Source organism: Staurois parvus, unplaced genomic scaffold (genome assembly GCF_062004578.1).
Source record: "Staurois parvus isolate SC_StPar_1 unplaced genomic scaffold, SC_StPar_1.0 ptg000054l, whole genome shotgun sequence".
In the NCBI taxonomy this organism is placed as follows: domain Eukaryota; kingdom Metazoa; phylum Chordata; class Amphibia; order Anura; family Ranidae; genus Staurois; species Staurois parvus.
This window is the reverse complement of record NW_028317850.1, coordinates 886579-908398: the sequence shown is the minus strand read 5'-3', so window position 1 is coordinate 908398 and position 21820 is coordinate 886579. Positions and strand designations below refer to the sequence as shown.

The 21820-nt window shown below is 46.2% G+C and overlaps 1 protein-coding gene across 1 annotated transcript in view; it reads right to left on the bottom strand.

Moving 5' to 3' along the window:
* ADAM10 (ADAM metallopeptidase domain 10) overlaps nucleotides 1–6455 on the bottom strand; it is a 233465-nt gene extending 227010 nt beyond the window's left edge. The window contains exon 1 of the mRNA XM_089667687.1: nucleotides 6236–6455. Within this exon, the coding sequence (XP_089523813.1) occupies nucleotides 6236–6287 (52 nt within the window). The 5' untranslated portion in view covers nucleotides 6288–6455. The remainder of the gene's footprint in view (nucleotides 1–6235) is intronic.
* Nucleotides 6456–21820: the final 15365 nt, after the last annotated feature.

Genomic DNA, 21820 nt, shown 5'->3' with positions numbered 1-21820 from the left:
ATCGCTTTTAAGAGGGTGGTTGACAGGTGACTAGGAGCGGATACGTCCCCATCTCACTGGCTGCTTTACCCTAAAGAAGGCTGAACCACTGGGCTGCAACTAGGGATGCACCGATATACCGGCAGCCGAAATGTATCAACCAACAATAGTGTTAGCATTTTGCCGCTAGGAAAAAAAGATCCCGATGACTACCAAAACGCACAATTTTACCTGCGATTTTACAGCTGTTTTACCTGTGATTAGAGTGTTTTTCATAGGATATGGGACTCAAAAAACACATTAAAACGCAACGTGTGTGTTTTGATGCGTTTTCATTGCATTTCAGGTCTGTTTCACACCAATGCAGTTTGCAATTTGTCTGTTTTGCAGTGCGTTTGCGTTTTTGCATGCGCGTTTTACAATTTTTTTTATGTGTTTTGCTTTTTTTGAATTTTTTTTTGGCCAACTTGCTGCCGAGCAGATTAAAATCACAAAATGCATCAAAAATGCATCAATAACACCTGCATTTTTTATGGGTTTTTGCTGTGTTTTCAATGCATTTCAGCCTGGTTCACACCAATGCAGTTTACATTTTGTCTGTTTTGCAGTGCGTTTTTCATTTTTGCACAAGCTTTTGATGCATTTTTTTAATGTTTTTTTGGCCAATTTGTTGGTGAGCAGATTAAAAATGCATGAAAAAAAACACAGAAAATGGGTGGAAATGCATGAAAAACCACACTACATGTGTTTTCTGCAGCATCTCCATTGAAGTCTATTGAGCCAAAAACGCAATGTTTTGTGTTTAAAAAAAGTCCCTGACCCTTTCCAAAAATTCAGCAGCTCAAAAAAGCATAGATGTGAATGTGTCCCATAAGAAACCATGTTACTGTAGTGCATTTCCGCAAAAAGACCTAAAAAACGAATTGTGTGAACCAGGCCTCAATAGGGAGATGCTTTTTTTTTTCTTTTTTGTGGCAAGCAGGATTTAACACCACAACAGACCAATGTGAAAACATACATTGAATTTACAGGGATGCATTTTTATTGAGCTTTGCTTGTGAAACTGCTCAGTCTGAAAGCAGCCTATTGGCTGAAAGGTGCTGAAAAATGTTTTATATTAGTTTAAATTAATGATATTATTTTAAAAGTTGAATACAATTACATATATAAAAAATTTATTATTTTTTCAAAAAACTGTCCATTTCAGTTCAAACGGCCGGAGCCTGCAAACCCGGAAGGAAGACCTTATGAAGATGAAAAGGCTGCGGTCAGCCACTTTTGGGGAGATCCGTTTTAAGGCAAGTCTCTCAATATGTGATGCACATTATGCCCTTAACCTGCAAGCCAACCCCCTCCCCCCCCCCCCCCAAACTACAACTTTAATATAAGTAGCTCAAATATTTAATTTACTCCTTTCAGACATGACAAATATTATAATTAGAGAGAATTAAGCTACATTAAACTTGGGCTTCTAGCTGCGGCCACAGCAAGAATTGAACACCCCCCCCAAAGCATTTTGCATGCATTACCGCCACCGAACACGACCCATTCAACTCAATGAGGCAGCGTACAACATTTAACAGTTACAACAGGAAATGAGATATCACCTAGTCATCAGCTGTCAAACACTAAAAAGTGATCTGACAGCTGAATGCTTTTCATATGTAAACACAGCCTTACTTTGAAGAGATTTCCTTACTTCCTATTATGACTATGGGACAAAAGAAAAAGTGAAGGACAGGAAGTGAAGGGAAATCTCCCCAATGGGACACAGGCAGTGGGAGAAAAAAAAAAAAAAAAACCTGTCAAAAAGGTTATACCCCTTCCTAATGCTGTACAAAATGAATAGCCCTTGGTTTTAGGTATTAAACCCCAAATTAAAAATATAATTTATTGCAGCTGAAAAATCATTAGATATGGTGACTACATTAGCTTTACTTTTTTAGGCTTTTTTCCCCTCTGTTCAAACATGATGAACTTGCCAGTAACACCTCCTGTAACAGTGTGCCATCACCCTGGATTAAGGAGCAACAGAGACACCCTTGGACAGCAGCATTATCAGCCTGGGGGGGGGGGGTGCTCAATGCACTTCGCAGTTATACAGTTTTTTTGTTTCTTTTGGGGGAGGGGGAATAAAGGTTTTATATAAATATAAACTGATCATTATATGCACCTCTGTGTGGTAAATGGTTTGCGTCAACCCTTGAACTGCTACATCTGCAGGACAGCCTGTTCTATTGAAAAACACCACATGTACTGGCCAGATCACCAGGTGAAAAGGGGAAAAGTCTAAAAAAGAAAACTAAAGCAGCTACCACCTCTAAGAATTAGTAAGCTGCACATAATAAAATGTTTGCTTTTAGTTTACATTACTAGAGTCTGTACTGCCCTACAACTATCACCCTATTCAAATGAGTTCATCCTTTTCCACAGAAGATCAGTGGCCATAGTATAAAGACAAACTGATAAAATAACATCAAACTTAGATAAAACAGAAGGTGTGTCAGTGACTGAAGGGCAGTAACTGTCAGTTTCTATGCCCTGAGGTCATAGTTTCAGTTGCATAATGTCTCATAGCACAACATCTGTTTCAGCACATCATACTTCAGAGGAAATGATCTTTCTGCAGTTACCGGAGAAGAACAGATCAAGTCATAACGAAAGAAAATAAATTCCAAACTATTTACGTGGAAGTCAGAAAACACGACACTAGCTGGGAATAGACTGCAGCAGAGGTGAGCCGAGGAATGACAGCCCCAGCCAGACTGCTTTCCATGCATTGCTATCAGATGCCAGCTGTAGAATCATAGAAACATCACCTTCATCATACATCGGTGATGAGGATTGGGGAGATCACAGATTAAAAAGAAACATAAAACAATAAAACTTGATCCTTGGCTCTGCAGCTCTGTCTTAGCATACTAACAGCCAGTGTCTCCATCATTCTACGGAGATGTCATGCAGGGATATGGAGAATAATGGGTTAAATATGAATCGCAGCTTGCAGCTAAGTGAGAGGAGGAGGAGGGGGGGTGGGGAGAAATCGACAACAAAAACACAACAGATCCAGCGGATCCACCATCATCTCCAGGTCTTGCAACGCCTCAATCCCTCCATCTTTTCTTATTCTCCCCCACCAACCGCCTACAGAGGAGGGTGCTGGGAAGTCTGCAGCAATCCTCTCCTACACATCAGCAGCTTGTCCTCTCCTGACATATACACAGTGCCCAGCCGGCAGGAGGATCTACCAAGACCAATGTCTCTGATAGACACAGTGCCCAGCCGGCAGGAGGATCTACCCAGACCATCCAATGTCTCTAATAGACACAGTGCCCAGCCGGCAGGAGGATCTACCCAGACCATCCAATGTCCCTGATAAAGACAGTGCCCAGCCGGCAGGAGGATCTACCCAGACCATCCAATGTCCCTGATAGAGACAGTGCCCAGCCGGCAGGAGGATCTACCCAGACCATCCAATGTCTCCGATAGACACAGTGCCCAGCCAGCAGGAGGATCTACCCAGACCATCCAATGTCCCTGATAGACACAGTGCCCAGCCGGCAGGAGGATCTACCCAGACCATCCAATGTCTCTAATAGACGCAGTGCCTAGCCGGCAGGAGGATCTACCCAGACCATCCAATGTCTCTAATAGACACAGTGCCCAGCCAGAAGGAGGATCTGCCCAGACCATCCAATGTCTCTAATAGAACCAGTGCCCAGCCAGCAGGAGGATCTACCCAGACCATCCAATGTCTCTGATAGACACAGTGCCCTGGTGCCCAGCCAGGAGGATCTACCCTGACCATTCAATACCACAAATATGCAGATACAATTCCCAGCCTGGGAGGGAAGAACATCCAATGCCTCAGATATACACACAATGTGCCCAGCTGGAGTGGCATGTACCCTGACCAGCCAAAGCCTCCGATATACACACACAGTGCCCAGCCAGTAGGAGGATCTACTCAGACTATGCAATGCCTCTGATATGGAAACACAGTGCCCAACTGGAGTGGATTCTACCCTGACCGCCCAAAGCCTCAGATACAGGCACAGTACCCAGCTGGGGATGGGGGAATCTACCCAGACCCTCCAATGCCTCTGATTTCCACACAGTACCCAGCCAGAAAAAAAAAAGGGAGGGGGAATCTACTCAGACCCTCCAATGCTTGTTATTACAAGCAGCTAGCTGAGAGATCCACACAGAAGCCAGCTGGTCACATGATCTCAAGCCTTTGATATAGACACAATGGCACAGTGCCCAGCATGCCAGAGGATTTACCCAGACCATCCAATACCTCTGTCCATGTGACCAGCAGGCGGAGGAATCTAGACACATATAGATACAGTGCCCAGCCAACAGAAGGCTCTACCCGGTCCAGACCATCCAATGCCTAATACACACAGTGCCAATCCGGCACAGAGATCTACCTAGACCACCCAATGATATAGACACAGCACCCAGCTGGAGGAGAAGAACCTACCCTGACTATTGTTGCCACCTCATCCCTTTAAAACCAAACACATATTACACAGGTTCTGAGACTAATTTAATGGCGATGAGAGTTGAATTGCCACCTTGCTCAGCCACAGAACCTGTGTAATTGATGTGTGTTCAGTTTTAAAAGGGATGAGGTGGCAACCCTAACCGCGACCATCCAAGGCCTCCAAAATAGAGTGTCCAGCCGTCAGAAGGATCTGCTCAGTTCATCCAATAGCTGACACATTGTGTCCAAATGTGTAGGAGGAAGAGCGTCTCATCTCCCCCAACCATCCAATGCCTCTTATATAAACACAGTGCCCAGCCAATGACATTATGTACCCAGAGCATCCAATGTGTACTCAGCGGGCAGAGGAATCTACCACAACCAATGTCCAGCTGGAGGGGGAAGAATCTACCCTGACCATCCAATGCCTTATATACATAAGAGTGCCCAGCTGGGAAGAGGGTCTACCCTGACCTGCAATGTGCACACATGGCCCAGCCAATGAGGATGGGAGAGGGGATCTTCCTTAATCAATATCTATGATATACACAGTGTCCAGCCCATGGAGGGAGGAGTATGATATACACAGTGTCCAGCCCATGGAGGGAGGAGTATGATATACACAGTGTCCAGCCCATGGAGGGAGGAGTATGATATACACAGTGTCCAGCCCAAGGAGGGGGGAGTTACCCCAACCATCCAATACCTCAGATACTGTGCCCAGCCAGTGAAGGATCTACCCCGATCATCCAATACCTCTGACATACACAGCACCTAGCCAATGGAAAGGGGAGGAGAGGGATCTACCCCGACCAATCGGTACCTCTGACATACACAGTGCCCAGCCAATGGGGGAGGGATCTACCCCGACCAATCAATACCTCTGACATACACAGTGCCCAGCCAATGGGGGAGGGATCTACCCCGACCAATCAATACCTCTGACATACACAGTGCCCAGCCAATGGGGGAGGGATCTACCCCCGACCAATCAATACCTCTGACATACACAGTGCCCAGCCAATGGGGGAGGGATCTACCCCCGACCAATCAATACCTCTGACATACACAGTGCCCAGCCAATGGGGGAGGGATCTACCCCCGACCAATCAATACCTCTGACATACACAGTGCCCAGCCAATGAGGAAGGGGGGGATCTGCAATGACCGCTCAATATCTCTGACATACACAGTGCCCAGTCAATGGGGGGGGGGGAAGGGATCTACCCCGACCAACCAATACCTCTGACATACACAGTGCCCAAAGGGGGAGGGATCTACCCCGACCAATCAAAAGGCACACAACCTCTGGCCTGTCTGCTCCCTCTCAGCCCTGAACTATCCCGATCCCCCCCATGTCCAGCAGTACCCTATAGCGGGGTGTCTAGATGGGGGTGTCCCCGGCAGGTGGAGGTGACCCGGTGTAGATCATATACACATCGGGTGATCTGCTGTGTTATACACACATGTGCTCCGTGTTTATGGTGCACACATCACAACAAAGGTAGCAATCACCACAGAGAACAATGGAGGGTAGCCCCCCGGTCACAGGCAGTGTACAGCTCCGGGAAAGAGAGGGGTGAAGGGCCGGTGCCCGGTGTGGCCATGTGCCCGGTGTGGGGAGGGAGCGGACCTGTCATCACCGGACACATGCTGCATCTGTATACGGAGGGAGCTCAGCCTCCTCCCCTCCCCCTCCTCCCTCCTGGGATAGCCGGGCTGCCATCAGACTGGAGCGGCCCCGGACTCCCCCCTCCTCGCTCTCACCTCCCGAACTGGCCGCCCAGGAGAGCAGGAACACGAGCCGTATCGCCGCCATCAGCCCGAGCTGTCAGCAATCACACATTGACCCAGCTGGACGTCCGCTAGACTCGGCTTGTCGGCGCTCCGTCCCCCGCCCGCACGTTCCACAGGAAAGCGGAAGCTCCCGCCGGTGTCCCGAGCAGCTCTATCCGATGGAGGAAGGAAGCGGGTAACCCCTCCTCCCGAGTGACGTCATCGAACAGACCACGCCCGCCACGGTTCCGCAGCCGCCCCCTGACAAATAATGGCCTGCCTGGGTTAACCCTTTCCACACCAAACACAGCCTGAACTGCAGACATTTCCATAAATAAAACGTGATTCCGTTCAGCCTGTGTGTGCCACAACAAGAAATCTGACAATAAAGTCTCTGAAGTCAAACATTGCTGTGTATTGTGGATTATAACGAATTCCTACTTGTGTCTCACTGAGGAGATTTTCACCCACTTCCTGTTTTGTAAACACAACCAGGAAGTGAGCATAAGGACTCCTTCACACACTGTGCAGTGATTGGCGTTGTTCTGCATTGAAGGAATGTCAGTCACCAATAAGATACACCAAAAACATCTGTTTTCTATGTGCCCTGTTCACACTGCAACACAACCTCTGTGAACGAGCCCTAAAGCTGGCCATACACTGGAAAAGATTGTTCATTCAGCCCAGAGAAATCCATAGATTCCTCCTCCATGATAAACAGTGGGGATACGCTCAGACGTCCTCTGAACTGATCTCTTCCCTAATCTATGGAGTTGCAGGTTAGGTCCTTGTGGGCCCGCAGCCCGCCTCTTTGTGTACATGAGCTTTGGGGTGGGAATGACTCCATCTGAGGATCATTAGAGTAAAATAAAAAAAGGCGCGAGTTCAGAGTTGAAGGGATAGTTCACCTTTACCAAAAAACTGCCTATGCAGAGAAGGGGAGACTGTAGATAAAAACAAACTGCGCAGCTCTAACGCTGAATAATGCCCTTCCTATAGGTGTAGGCCATGTACATATCTCCTGAGGGGCTCATTCACACAGATGCAGAGACCTGTGTAATAGAGAACAGGGACCAATGATGGACCAGAATACAGACTGCATCCAGAGCCGTGCCTCCGATCCTGCACCATGAATGATCCCTAATATTTATTTGTCTCACTGACCCCTCTGCAGATCATCACTGTATTGAAGAGATTCTGCTGCCTGAAGGATCCACTGCATCTGACACTTCCGGGTGTGTCAGATGCCTGATCCCATGCCACACACTGTGGTTCCATCCAATGGCCCCTCCTTATCACTGTAATTAGCAGACAGAAGGACAAATTATACAAGTAGGTAAGGCATCCGACACACACGGAAGTGTCAAATACAGAGAAATCTTCGAGTGGTGGTCTCTCAGCATGTTTCATTTTCATTTTTTATCATGTAATAAATACAGGGGTTAGACAAATATATGGAAACACGACTTGAAGTGCAGATGTGAAAGTGGCAACATGTTTCACGTTGAAAGCAGAAGTGATGTAACACTCATTTGCTTCTACTGTGTGATGAGACACCTAGCTAACAGGTGGGAAGCCTCCCTTTCGTCATTCTATGCGTGCGCTTCTAGTAATGTCAGAGCTTACTGAACTTCAAAGAGGACAACTTGTTGGGCCTGCTTAGCTGGTGCCTCTGTGACTGAAGTTGCCAATTTATTGGTCGTGTCGCATGGTACAGTATCAAAGGTTATGACGGCGTATACAGTTTCCAGAAAAATGTCTGATAAGCATTGTTGTTGTCTAACCCGTGTGTGACAGACCCAACCGGGACAGGGGCTTTTGGAGGCGACTGCAGTCTACTCTCTTGCCTACAGACCATGGGCATCTAAGGGGGTTCTAATCTTTGGGAGGTGTGTGCCTGGGGGGACCTTTGGAGCAATTTTACTTTGAATTCAAGTCCATGTCTCCTTGAAACACACAGACTCGGAGTACTGGAGGACCAGGATACAAATTTGGGGTCTCTCTACCCAAACCAGTATTGACTGCTTCAACCCACTCAGAGACTCAGAGCAGATGTTAATATAATCAGCTCAAAGGAACCTGATGCTGAGCTCTCATGCTGTAATCTGTTATGTGTTTACAGTGTCTTTGTCCCATTGTTAGTTGAGTTAATTGAGTCACCTATTGTTTCTGCTTTTTGGCTAGTCCTCCTGCAGGTTCCTACAGGATGGGATTAGTATGGTGTCAGCTTTACATGTTCATGTGGGGACTGCCCCTATTTTTGAAGTGTATAAAAACCTGTATGTCTGTTCAAAAAAGAGTTCCAGTTGCACTTTCTCTAGTTCTAGTGTCATCTAGTTCTTGGGTGCAATGCCCAACTATAATACCTTGGTGCTCTGTCCCAGCAACGAGGAAGCAGTTCTCTAACAGAAGCACCCAGGCGTGTCATCACACCCTGGATCTGTACATAGACAGGTCTGCAGTGAAGTGTACATGGACCAACATGTACTCAAATGTGTGTATACCAGCATATATAAATACACATTTATAGAGCACATAAGTTAAAGTGGGGATTGGGGCAGCACAGTAGCTAAGTAGTTATCACCACCAACTAGCAGCAATAAGGTTGCCAGGTTGAATCCCAACCACAGCACTACCTGCCTGGAGTTTGCATGTTCTCCCTGTGCCTGTGTATATAAAGCACTGTGTAAATTGACAATGTAGCGTACCTGTAATTAAAAAAAACAAATTAGTGGTAACATAAGTAAATCAAAGCAACCAATAAGGCACATTCACCCTAAAGCTACATTTTAATTTGCTAACTACCGTATATACTCGAGTATAAGCCGACCCGAATATAAGCCGAGGTACCTAATTTTACCACAAAAAACTGGGAAAAACTATTGACTCGAGTATAAGCCGAGGGGGGAGGAATAGTGCCCCATCGTTGGTGTCAGTGGGGGGAGGAATAGTGCCCCATCGTTGGTGTCAGTGGGGGGAGCAATAGTGCCCCATCGTTGGTGTCAGTGGGGGGAGGAATAGTGCCCCATCGTTGGTGTCAGTGGGGGGAGGAATAGTGCCCCATCGTTGGTGACCCCTGCTCCAGCCTGGGCTCGCTCGCTCCCTCCCTCTCCCATGGTACACACTTACCGATCAGATGTCTTTCTTCTCCTCTTCACTCGCTCGATCTTCACGGTGCCGCTCGGCCCCTCCTCTCCAAGCTCCACCTCCTCGCCGGTGATTGGGCGCCTGTGTGCCTCTCCTGAGCTACAGTTCCGGCGGCCAGTCACCGGCGAGGATTGATCCCGGGGGTGTGTCCAGATGACAGGGACGGCATGTCATCTGCAGACGTTGACTCGAGTATAAGCCGAGGGGGCCGTTTTTCAACACAAAAAATGTGCTGAAAAACTTGGCTTATACTCGAGTATATACGGTATCTGGAACCTGGAAGTCCAAAGCCAGTGGAGCGCAATAAAAGTGAATGGACAGGGAAGCAAAAAAAGGCCCAGCCAAGAGGAGAGCACAGTCACATGGCTTACCAAAGTCACATGTTCAGTTCTCAGCCAATCCCTTTGTGTGCACCATGCTGCAACCCACATTGTATAAATAGGGCGTACAACATGGGCCAGTGTCAGCGGCGTATCATGAAATCAGTGGGCCAGTGTGCAAGATCTCTCCCCTGTCCTGGCCACTGCTGTCTATAACAGTTCGCTTTCATCCACATTAGACTCACTTCCTCCTCTAACAACACGAAGCATCAGGCCCCAACCGTTACAACCTTGGCAGACTGACCACACCAGAAATCTTAAACGACATAGTCGTGCGCTGGAGCGATTGTGGCGTAAAACCAAATCCCACCAAGGATTCACCCGATATAAATCTGCTTTCTTAACATACAATTCCTCCCTTCATGATGCCAAACAAGCCTACTTTGTCACTCTTATTAATACCTTCTCATCCAGTCCTCCTCGTCTCTTCTCTACTTTTAACTCTCTACTTTCTCCACCTCCACCCAGTACCTCACTCACTGCTCATGAGATTGCAAATCATTTCAAAAACAAGATTGACGCAATTTGTAGGGGCGTCGCCACTGCAAAGACATCCACCCCACTTAGCATACTTTATACTAAACCTCCCTCAACACTTTCCTCTTTTGACGTCGCCACTACGGAAGAGGTCAGTAAGGTTTTCTCAGAAGCCCGTCTCACTACCTGCCCCTGGATCCTGTCCCCTCACAACTACTACGGTCACCCTCTTCTTCCATCCTATGCTCCCTCACTCACATCTTCAATCTTTCCCTCTCTACTGGCGCATTCCCCTCCCCTCTAAAGCATACGCACATCACACCATACTTAAAAAGCCCTCCCTGGACCCCACCGACCTGAACAACTTAAGACCCATCTCCCTGCTGCCATTTACCTCTAAACTCCTAGAACGCTTAGTCTACAATCGCCTGAGCTCCCACCTCACCTACAACAACCTTCTTGACCCTTTACAGTCTGGCTTTCGCTCTCTACACTCCACTGAAACTGCCCTACTAAAACTCACAAATGATCTACTAACTTCTAAAACCAATGGCCACTACTCCGTACTCTTACTACTTGACCCCTCTGCGGCTTTTGATACGGTTGACCATCCCCTCCTCCTCAAAAAACTCCACTCTCTTGGCCTCAGAGACTCTGCACTCTAGGCAATCTCTGAAAACCTATCTCTTCAGGGAAGCCTATCCTGCCCTCAGCTAATACTGGAATCTTCTACTCTTCCAACCAGTCCATCCCCCACAGTTACTACCTTTTGTACCACTAGCCCCTCCCTCCTAGATTGTAAGCTCCAAGGAGCAGGGCCCTCAAATCCCTCTTGTATTGAACTGTATTGTCTCCCGTTATATTGTAAAGCGCTGAGCAAACTGTTGGCACTATATAAATCCTGTATTATAATAATAATAATATCAAAGTGGGTCCTAGGCAGTGATAAGGAAAAAATGTGGCACGCAAAGTGCACCGTGGCAAAGATTAGGTGTGGTTTAAATTGTGCTAAAATTTGGATGTGGCTTAAAAGCGGTGTAATTAAATTGTGTGTGAGATGTCTTACATAGGGCAGAATGTGGTCATGTTAAATAGGGAATGTACAGCGTGGAGTGTATGGTGGTAGGTAGTATGTACAGGGAGAGGAGTGCGGAGTGTATGGCGGTGGGTAGTATGTGCAGGATGGTGTCAGTAGGGCAGTGGATGGTGTCAGTAGTTCTTTATTTTTATTATTATTTTTTATTACAATTTAATGTTTTATTATTTTTATCATTTTTCCAAAATGTTTTTGGGTGGCCACTGGATAGTGTCAGTAAAGCAATGGAGTGGGTGTCAGAATTTATTTATTTTTCATTTTTTAAATTATTTTTTACAATTTATTTTTGTATTATTTTTTCACATGTTTTTGTGGGGGCAGTGGACAGTGTCTGCAGGGAGTGAACAGGGAGCACTAGTACTGTATATATTGGGCTGTTATTAGATTGGGATGAACAAACAGAACCTGCACACACATAGGAGCACATGCAGGGTCTAGAAGGGAAATCTGATGCACAGTCAGGGGTGATCAGTGCAGCGATGGGGACAGTTACCGATCTCCCTGTATGGCTTTCAATGAAACAGCTGGAAGCTGATTCTCCTCCTTTTCCTCCCACGGCTTTCAGCTGCTTGAAAGCCATACAGGGAGATTGGCGCTTGTAACTGTTCCCACCACTGAACCGATCATTCCTGACCTTGCTCCTGCTACATCTCATCCATGGGTGCAGGGTTTTCACAGCACAGTGGGGCCCCCAATCCTCGAGGCCCATGTGCAGTGAACACCCTGCACCCATAGATGATATGCCACTGGCCAGTGTACTTAACCTGTTGGAGTGTAACAGAAAGTAGAAATTTGCTCCCCTTGATAAATCAGCCCCTTAAAAATATAGCTGTGAGATATTATTTTAATTTTAATGAACAGCTTGCATCCTACAGAAATAATTTTCAATAAATGAATCTGGTTAGGGTGGTTTTGTCAATCAGTTTCAAGTTAAAGATCATTTGAAACAATTGCATCTAGGATCAACTGATTGTTTATCAGTATATGCAGAATCAGCATTACAGCATCTATCTTATTTTCTAACAAACACAGGAGGTGCAAAACCAAGAGTTGATGGCTTTCCCTTTCACTGTCCTGTGTATATGCCAACACGCCCCATGTAGAATAATGAGCAATCTTAATAGGACATGTTTGTACATGCATAGAACAGCAGATGGCAAGTCATCGAGGAGCATATAGACCAGGGGTCTCCAAATGTTCTAAGCAAAGGACCAGTTTACTGTCCTTCAGACTATAAAGGAGATCAGACTGTGGCTAGTGGGAGTAGAAAATGTCCCTGCGTCAGTGATAGCAAACAATAACTCAGGCTTGATGGTCAGTGGGGTAGAAAAAAAAATTAGTGCCTGTGGTCAGTAGAAGAAACATTGCTCCATGGTATCAGTGGGAGGAACAACGTCCCAAATACTGCAGTTGGTGTCAGTTGGAGGAATTATGCCCCACTGTTAGTGTCAGTGTAAGGAATGGAGCCTTATCCTTGGCATCAGTGGGAGGAAAAGTGCCCCATTGTTGTTATTACTGGAATGAATAGTGCCCCGTTGTTGCTGTCAATGGGAGGGATTGTGCCTCATTGTTGGTATTAGTTGGAGGAATAGTGCCCAATTGTTGGTGGTAGTGGAAGGAATAGTACCCCCATTGTTGCTGTCAATGGGAGGAATAGTGCCCCATTGTTGGTATTAGTGGGAGGAATAGTGCCCCATTGTTGGTATTAGTGGGAAGAATAGTGCCCTATTGTTGGTAGTAGTGGGAGGAATAGTGCCCCATTGTTGGTATTAGCGGGAGAAATAGTGCCCCATTGTTGGTATTAGTGGGAGGAATAGTGCCCTATTGTTGCTGTCAATGGGAGGAAACGTGCCCCATTGATTGTATTAGTAGGTGGAAAAGCACCCCATTGTAACTGTCATTGGGGGAATTATGCCTCACTTTTGATATCAATGGAAGGAATGGTGCCCCATTGTTGGTGTTAGTGGGAGAATAGTGTCTTTTATCAGTGGGAGGAGTAATGACAAAGAGTTGGATAAAGGCAACCAATGAGCCACATCTGGCCCACGGGCCACAGTTTGGTGGTCACCTCACCCAATGAAAGGGATGATTACTATAGAAGATGGTCAGAACTAGCAAGGCTAATAAAGGTGACGGAAAGAGTTTGTAGACATGATACAGGAGATGGCCATAGAATGTAAGTATACAACAATACAAGCCCATAGGATGTGGATATATACGACAATAGATGGACAGAGATTGTGGATATATAACAACAGATGGACAAAGATTGTGGGCATGTTACAGAAGATGTCTAAAAGAGAACAGATGGGCTACAGAAGACCATGGAAACTAGGGACATGCTGCAAGAGAGAGACTGTGAACATTACATCTCTAGACCACAAGAGATCACTACTATTATTGCGCTTTTATAAATCACTGCCACATCCATCAGCCCTCCTAAATATGACTGTTGACACATTTTATATTCCTTTCAGCTAGATGATATACAGGATAAAAGGTCAGAAAAAAAAACAGACAATGAGAATAGAAAATGGATAGCACAAAAAAGTAAAGATGTGTGAAAGATATAAACCAAACCATTTAAATAGCAGAGGATAGTATTACAAATAACTTACTTAGCACTTAGGCAGGAAAAACACTAAGTATTGGCAAGGTCTAAGACTAGATATACACTTGAGCGTGATCATGATTATGTGATTTTTATTTTTATTTTTTTTACTTTTTTTTAATTTTTTGCTCCCCTCTTTGGTTTCAGTATTTTTATTGATTTGACAACTGTTTTTCCCACACATGGATGAAAGTTCTATGCATACAATAATCTATACAGAAACAACACTGAACACATTAATGGCAGGAATCTGTGGTTTAGTGTCTGGGGCCAATATGTAAAGTCATTACATGTATTTTTCAGGTGCTTCTATTGGAGTAAAAAAAACACGTAATCAAAAAGCTCCTTTACTTTTTCCTAGCGTTCAGTGTCAGCCCATTGCTCAGATGTGAACTGGCACAATTGAATATGTATATAATGTATATCTGATGTCAAGCACTGAAGCACTTTGGAAAAACAGATTCGAATTGCTCAGGTGTGAAAAGAAGGCTACAGACCCCATAACAGATGCTAAAGAACCATATATGGCTAAAGGGACAAAATTTGGGAACTAGTGATGTTGACACCAGTGTAGGGCTAGATATTCTGATGGTAAATGTAAATGGTAAATGTAAAAAGGCTTGTTAAATTCCCTAGGGGACCCTGTGCACAAAGCACTTGTCCCCTTTAAAATCATAGTAGCTGGCAGTTTGCGCTGTGTGACTAACAAAGCACAACAGCAGACACCAATGGCTACTACATTATGCACAGACAAATGTAGTAGTTGACAATGTGTGTTGTTTCCAGCTCATGCTTTGTGAATCACCATTGCTGCTCCTCATCTGCTGTCATTCAAACTACACAAGACGACAGTTACTACTGTAACCATTTCCTCAGAACTAGGTGGCGGGTGCAGGAGATCAGCCTTTTAACAGCGGTAGAGTAGGCATGGCTGCAGAATAGAGAGGGGGGTAGCAGAGGTTGCCTTTCATTTCATTTGTACAAATATTGCAGATGAGACTTTGGCTTCAATGCTACTTGTATGTCCCCCATAGGAATTCCCATAATTTGGGCTTCTGTCTGGGGTGGAGCTACCGTCTGCACTAACAGTAGAAAGTTACAGCATTTTATTTCTGTAGCACCCTCCTAGATAGGTGCTAGGTTTACATAGCTAGATTTAGTTTGTATTTTGATAGGTAAATTTTGTTGTCACACTGTAGTCAGTGTGGTTATAATGGTTGTTAGGTAAAAGCATAACTTGAATCTTTAAAACTGCTAGTTAGGCCTGTTCAGTGAGGTCAGCTGCTGCTTGGTTGATAGCTCCCTCTGCTTCCAGTAATCTTGAGTAGCTTCTGGATAATAGGTGTGGAGCTATGCAGAAGACAGCATGAATATTGATACAGCCTTGGCCTATCCCAGAGAGAGAGGGTCTAATGACATGCTGGGTAACTTTATATATTCAGTGAGCATGCTGAGTTCTGGGTCTTTCCTGTATTCCTGGATTGTTCCTGAACTGTACAGTTACTGTTTTTGGAGTATCCCACCGAATTCCCTCATCCCTATCCAAGTTCTCCAAAAATAAAAACAACAAAAACAACACCCCTAGACTGGTCATTGAAGAAATGTGTGAATGAGCCTATGTGCCTGGCTGTGGGGAAAAGCTTTTGGGGAAGACCTGGACAGTATTCCTGCTGCTCCTACGGGAGTAGTGCTACATTTCCAAACCCCAGCACCAATTTTAATGGGGACACATTCACACAGGCCACTGGGAGATTTACCAAACCTTTCTAACAGGTGAAAGTCCTTCTTGAACCCATTTATATAGTATATTCACCAAAATTTAATTTAAAACATTTTATTTACTGCTGATATAACTACCTAAAATCTGTCTTTATATGAGCTTTCTATATTCCCTTGTACATCAGGACTAAGAATTAGAGAGGGAGGACCAGCAATTCGAGCCATTTAGGGCTCTATGACATTGTGCAATACAGACAGTCTAGAGGGCCGGTTCACACCAAAAAGTGAAAGGAACATACAGGGCTGGTGCTTCTACTAGGCAGCCGCTCAGGGCGCACTGCCACCTAGGAGCACCTGGGAGCAGCACAGGCTGGCGCTCTCTCAGTGTGGGGCGCCGCCACATCATGAATGATCCTTTAGCTCAGAGGAGGGGTGGCAGAGGGGAGGAAGAAAGGACAGAGGAAGATGCTGGGTGTCTGGGGTCAGTGTAGCAGCTGAGCTGCTGCTCCTTCCAGTGTTCCTCTCAAAGTCAGTCCCTTACTGCAAGCTGGCTAGTGGCTGTGGAGTTCTAGCCCTTCTCTTCCCATTCATCAGCGGAGATGGAGCTGCACCTGCGGAAGAAGGTAATGTCTGAGTCTGATGTCTCGTGTCTGTGTGAGTGTGACCCAGGCCACCGGACATCCATCACATGTGCAATGTGTCAATGAGTGATGACATCATCATGATCCCACATCCTGCTCTTCTAGTGCCTGCTGATCTGTGTCAGTGTTGGTGGTGGTGTGTTGTGTTGGATCTGTCACTGCAAGCGATCACTCAGTTCAGCTGCCTGCTGTCACAGCGTTTTATCTCCCCCCATTGCCTGGGGGATTCCAGCCTGGGATCCTTCAGAGTGTGGATCCATCATCCTCCACTCACTGCAACTGTCACCCTTCCACTGCCAGCCACAGATACAGTCCTCCCATGACACTGATTTTGTCTTTAATGTTGGTGCTGGTAGCATCTTGTGGCACTTATTTTTGCAAATTAAAAAAATTTAGCAGTTTCCCGTTTTGTTGATTTTAAATTTTCTACTGTTATACTTTTTTTTGTTTTTTTTTGTGGGGGGGGGGGGGGAGGCGCAAGTAGCTGGTCTTGGCTCAGGTGCATAATAGTCAAGCACCGGCCCTGGGAACTTGCTCACATTATTATGAGATTCCTGTGCATTTTGAGTAGAGTGCATTTTTAGCCCATTCATTTGAATAGGCTGAAATCGCACTGCACCAAAAGTAGTGTATGAACTACACTGGACCAGTTACAGATCTGGTACAGGCAAATGCACTATGTTTGCAACCTACATTTGGGGTGTCATTAGTTTTGTATTGACACTTGATGCAGATTGAACGTGCAGTGTGTTTTGAACGTGATAACGGAAACATACACAGAACGCAAGTTTTGCGCATTACGTTTTGGTGTGATTGGGCCCTAAGACTGGATGCTTGCACAAGAGAACAGAGCACAGAGTAGATCTTCTTTATATTGTCCAATATGGAGGATGTTAGTGACTGAACTGTATGGCTTAGAAGTGATGCCACTATTAATGCAATGTGACAGGTACATCCAAATTGGTGGAATAGCTTGACAGAATTGCTGGTAAAATTCTTCACATATACAATCAGTGGCATATTATGATGTACAGTATATCTTCAATGAGAACTTGAAATAGACATCTTTGAATAGTTGAATTAAGATAATATTTACCGTATTTTTCGTTCCATAAGTCGCACTTTTTCCCCCCCAAAAAGGGGGGAAAATGTCAGTGCGTCTTATGGAGCGAATATAAAGGGGCCGGCCCGGTATTTCCGCCGCCACCATGTCAGAATACCGGGCCGGCTGCTCAGCTGTTCTCTGCGGCAGGAACTCACCTGTTCTTTGGTCCAGCGCTGTAGTCTTCCTGCGCCGGCTTCTTTCCACCCCGGCATCTGTGACAGCTGGGTGCCCACTGCGCATGCGTGAGAAGCACTGCACTCTGTAAATGGTCTGGTGTCTTCTGGGACACGTGACAGGTCCCAAAAGACGCCGGGCCATTCACAAAGCGCAGCGCTTCTCGCGCATGCGCAGTGGGCACCCGGCTGTCAAAGTCTGGTGCCCACAGTATAGGAAGGAGAACTCCACGGAAGTGGGAGCAGGTACCTGTCAAATTCAGGTACCCGCCCCCCCTCCCTCCCTAAAAGGTCCACAGTGTCTGGTCATCTCCTGTACTGTCCGCAGTCTCTGGTCATCCCCTATACTGTCCGCAGTCTCTGGTCATCCCCTGTACTGTCCGCAGTCTCTGGTCCATCTCCTGTACTGTGTCCGCAGTCTCTGGTCATCTCCTGTAGTGTGTCCACAGTCTCTGGTCATCTCCTGTACTGTGTCCGCAGTCTCTGGTCATTCCCTGTACTGTCTGCAGTCTCTGGTCCTTCTCATGTACTGTGTCCGCAGTCTCTGGTCATTCCCTGTACTGTCCGCAGTCTTTAGTCCTTCTCCTGTACTGTGTCCGCAGTCTCTGGTCATCTCCTGTACTGTCTGCAGTCTCTGGTCATCTCCTGTACTGTGTCCGCAGTCTCTGGTCACTTCCTGTACTATGTCTGCAGTCCATTGGTTCAGAATATTTTTTTTCTTGTTTTTCTCCTCTAAAACCTAGGTGTGTCTTATGGTCAGGTGCGTCTTATGGAGCGAAAAATACGGTAATTTAATAGACAATAACTCCGATGTTTTGAGTGAGAATTCCTCTATAATATTAGCATACTATAGTAGGAACAACCTCTGAACAGCTAGTGGCATTTTAGTATGAATTTGGCAGCTTTCCAGTCTTTGCAAAAGTAACACAATATAGTATCCACCACAGATACCTTTTAACTTAGACAAATTTTAGAACTATTAGCAGCTCTCCAAATCACTTCTACTGTATTATTATGGTTTTTTCCAGTTAATTTGTAAAAAAAAAAAAGAACAAAAAGGCTTTTACACAGATCCACAGCAGTAGGTGTTAGAGAGGATCTCAATTAGGTCACTCAGGCCTGACCGTTACCCAGTAACTGTAGTCATTTTGGCTGAGTTTCCTTTAATCCACGATTTCTATATTCTCATCAAGGACAGCCTGTATATATATATGATCAGAGAGAGAGCAATATGTCACTGAGAATTATGCCCAATTCCTGATATGGAATGTCACTGATGCCTCAGGTATGTGTCAATTATCATCGGTCAGAGCTGCACACAAGCAGCCAGATCTCAGTGCTCTCCTCTCACTTCCATCTCTTCCCCCTGTTCTAAACAAGCTAAACCTGCCCTTTATTAAAGGCTGGACTGATGACCTTGGCGGAAGCTAGATGATAGAGCCAACTAGCTACCAGAAACATACAACTAGACAAAAAAAGAAACTCTACAAACAATAAATATTTAAAGTGTTAGCTCATCTTTTCAGAAATGAAATTAAAAAGGTGAACTAACACTCTGCATCCCTGTTACACTTTCCTCTGTGGGTTGCATAGCTTCAATGTCCATGAAGCCCAGTGCAACGGTCTTGGGGTTTGAAAACTATACTTTTCTTTTCCTAGAGAGGCTCGGATGGATCATAATAGTAATGATTGGTCAGCTCTGACACATGACCTTATTAACAGCTCTGATGTATCCGATCCATGGAAGTTGAAACTATGCGTCCCACGGAAGTAAAAGTAGCAAGGACTGGGGTTATGGGGGGGATGCAGGGTGTTAGTTCACCTTTTGATTTTTTTATCTGAAAAGATGAACTTACACTTTAGGTTTAACTAATAAATAGCAAATAAAGGATCAGTGTGAATATGTATAATAAAAAATAATAAACAAAAAACATATACAGTCAGGTCCATAAATATTATGACATCGACACAATTCTAAAATTTTTGGCTCTATACACCACCACAATGGATTTGAAATGAAACGAACAAGATGTGCTTTAACTGCAGACTGTCAGCTTTATTATTATTATACAGTGTTTATATAGCACCAAAGGGTTTGCTCAGCGCTGTACATTAGCGAGGGGGACATAACATGAGACAATACAGTACAATACAATACACGAGGGGTTCGAGGGCCCTGCTCTTTCGAGCTTACAATCTAGGAGGGAGGGGATAGTGGTACAGGAGGAAGTGGCTCTGGGGGATGGAGTGGTAGGAGGAGTGGAGGAGATCGGTTGTTAGGTGAGGTAGGCTTCCCTGAAGAGATGGGTTTTCAGGGTGCACCTGAAGGTGAGGAGGGTAGGTGACAGTGTGATGGATTGGGGTAGGGAGGTCCAGAGGATTGGGGAAGTCCTGGAGAAGTCCTGCAGTCGGGCGTGGGAGGAGGAGACCAGGGAGCTAGAGAGTAGGAGGTCTTGTGAGGAGCGAAGGGCACGGGTAGGGTGGTATTTGGGTATCAGGTCAGTGAGGTAGTTCGGGGAAGCGTTGTGAATGGCTTTGTATGTCAGAGTTAGTAATTTGAATTTAATGCGTTGGGCAATCGGGAGCCAGTGAAGGGATTGGCAGAGGGGGGTGGCAGATGTGGAGCGGTTGGTGAGGTGGATGAGTCTAGCCGCTGAGTTCAGGATAGACTGGAGTGGGGATAGCATTTGTTTGGGTAGGCCAGTGAGAAGGGAGTTGCAGTAGTCCAGGCGTGAGATAATGAGGGAGTGTACGAGTTGTTTAGTAGTGTCTGGGGTGAGGAACGTACTTATCTTGGAGATGTTGCAGTGGTGGAGCCTGCATGACTTTGATAGCGATTGGACATGAGGTTGGAAGGAAAGGTTTGAGTCCAGGGTGATACCCAGGACTTTGGCGTGTGGGGTGGGATTGATGGTGGCGTTGCTAGTCGTGATGGAGGGGATGGGGGGGGCGCAGGGGAAAACTAGGTGCTCGGTTTTGGACAGGTTTAACTTGAGGAAATGAAGTGACATCCAGTCTGATATGTCGTTCAGGAGGTGGGTGATGTGGGCGGAGAGAGAGGGTGAGGCGAGGGGTGGAGAGGTAAATTTGTGTGTCGTCGGCATAGAGGTGATAGTTGAAGCCGTGGGTGTGTATCAGTTTGCCAAGGGAGGAGGTGTAGATGGAGAAGAGGAGGGGTCCGAGGACAGAGCCTTGGGGGACTCCAACAGAGGGGAAGAGAGGAGGAGGTGGCAGCGTTATAGGTAATGCTGAAGGAGCGTTGGGATAGGTAGGAGGAGAGCCAGGAGAGAGCAGCGTCCCTGATGCCAAAGGAGTGCAGTTTAGTAAGGAGGAGGGGGTGGTCGACGGTGTCGAAGGACGTGGAGAGGTCAATAAGCAGGAGGACTGCGTAGTGGCCATTAGCTTTGGCGGTTAGTGATTTTAAGTAAGGCGGTTTCGGTGGAGTGTAGGGGACGGAAGCCAGATTGTAATGGATCAAGGAGGTTGTTATCAGTGAGGTGGGCGCTTAGGCGATTGTAGGCTAAGCGCTCAAGGAGCTTGGAAGTGAATGGCTGCAGGGAGATGGGTCTAAGGTTGTTTAGGTCAGTGGGGTCAAGGGAGGGTTTTTTGAGTATGGAGGTGATTTGTGCGTGCTTTAGGGGGGAGGGGAATGCGCCAGTAGAGAGAGAGATTGAAGATGTGTGTGAGGGAGCGAATGATGGAGAAGGGGGGTGACTGAAGGAGTTGTGAGGGGATAGGGTCCAGGGGGCAAGTGGTGAGGCGGGCTTCAGTGAAGACCTTAGTGACCTCAGTGGTAGCAGGGCTGAAGGAGCGGAGTGTTTGGGAGGTTATAGTGTGCGGGGCATAAGGTATGGTGGGGGGCAGTGCGGTTGCGAGGTCAGAGGAGGGGAGAGTTGAGGGGGTGATGGAGGGAGGGAGGCTAGGTGGAGAGGTAGATTGCGAATTGACAATGTCCTTAAGGATTGCGTCAATCTCGTTTTGGAAATGGTTGGCAATCTCGTGGGCGGTGAGTGAGGTACTGAGTGGAGGTGGGGGGGGGAGAGAGCAGGGATTTGAAAGTGGAGAAGAGCCGGCGAGGACAGGTGGAGAGGATGTTGATGAGGGTTACGAAAAATGCTTGATTGGTGGCGTGGAGGGAGGTGGTGTAGGTGAGGAAGGCGGATTTGTAGAAGGAGAACGCTCGAGGGGATCTGGTTTTGCGCCATAATCGCTCCAGCGCGCGACTGC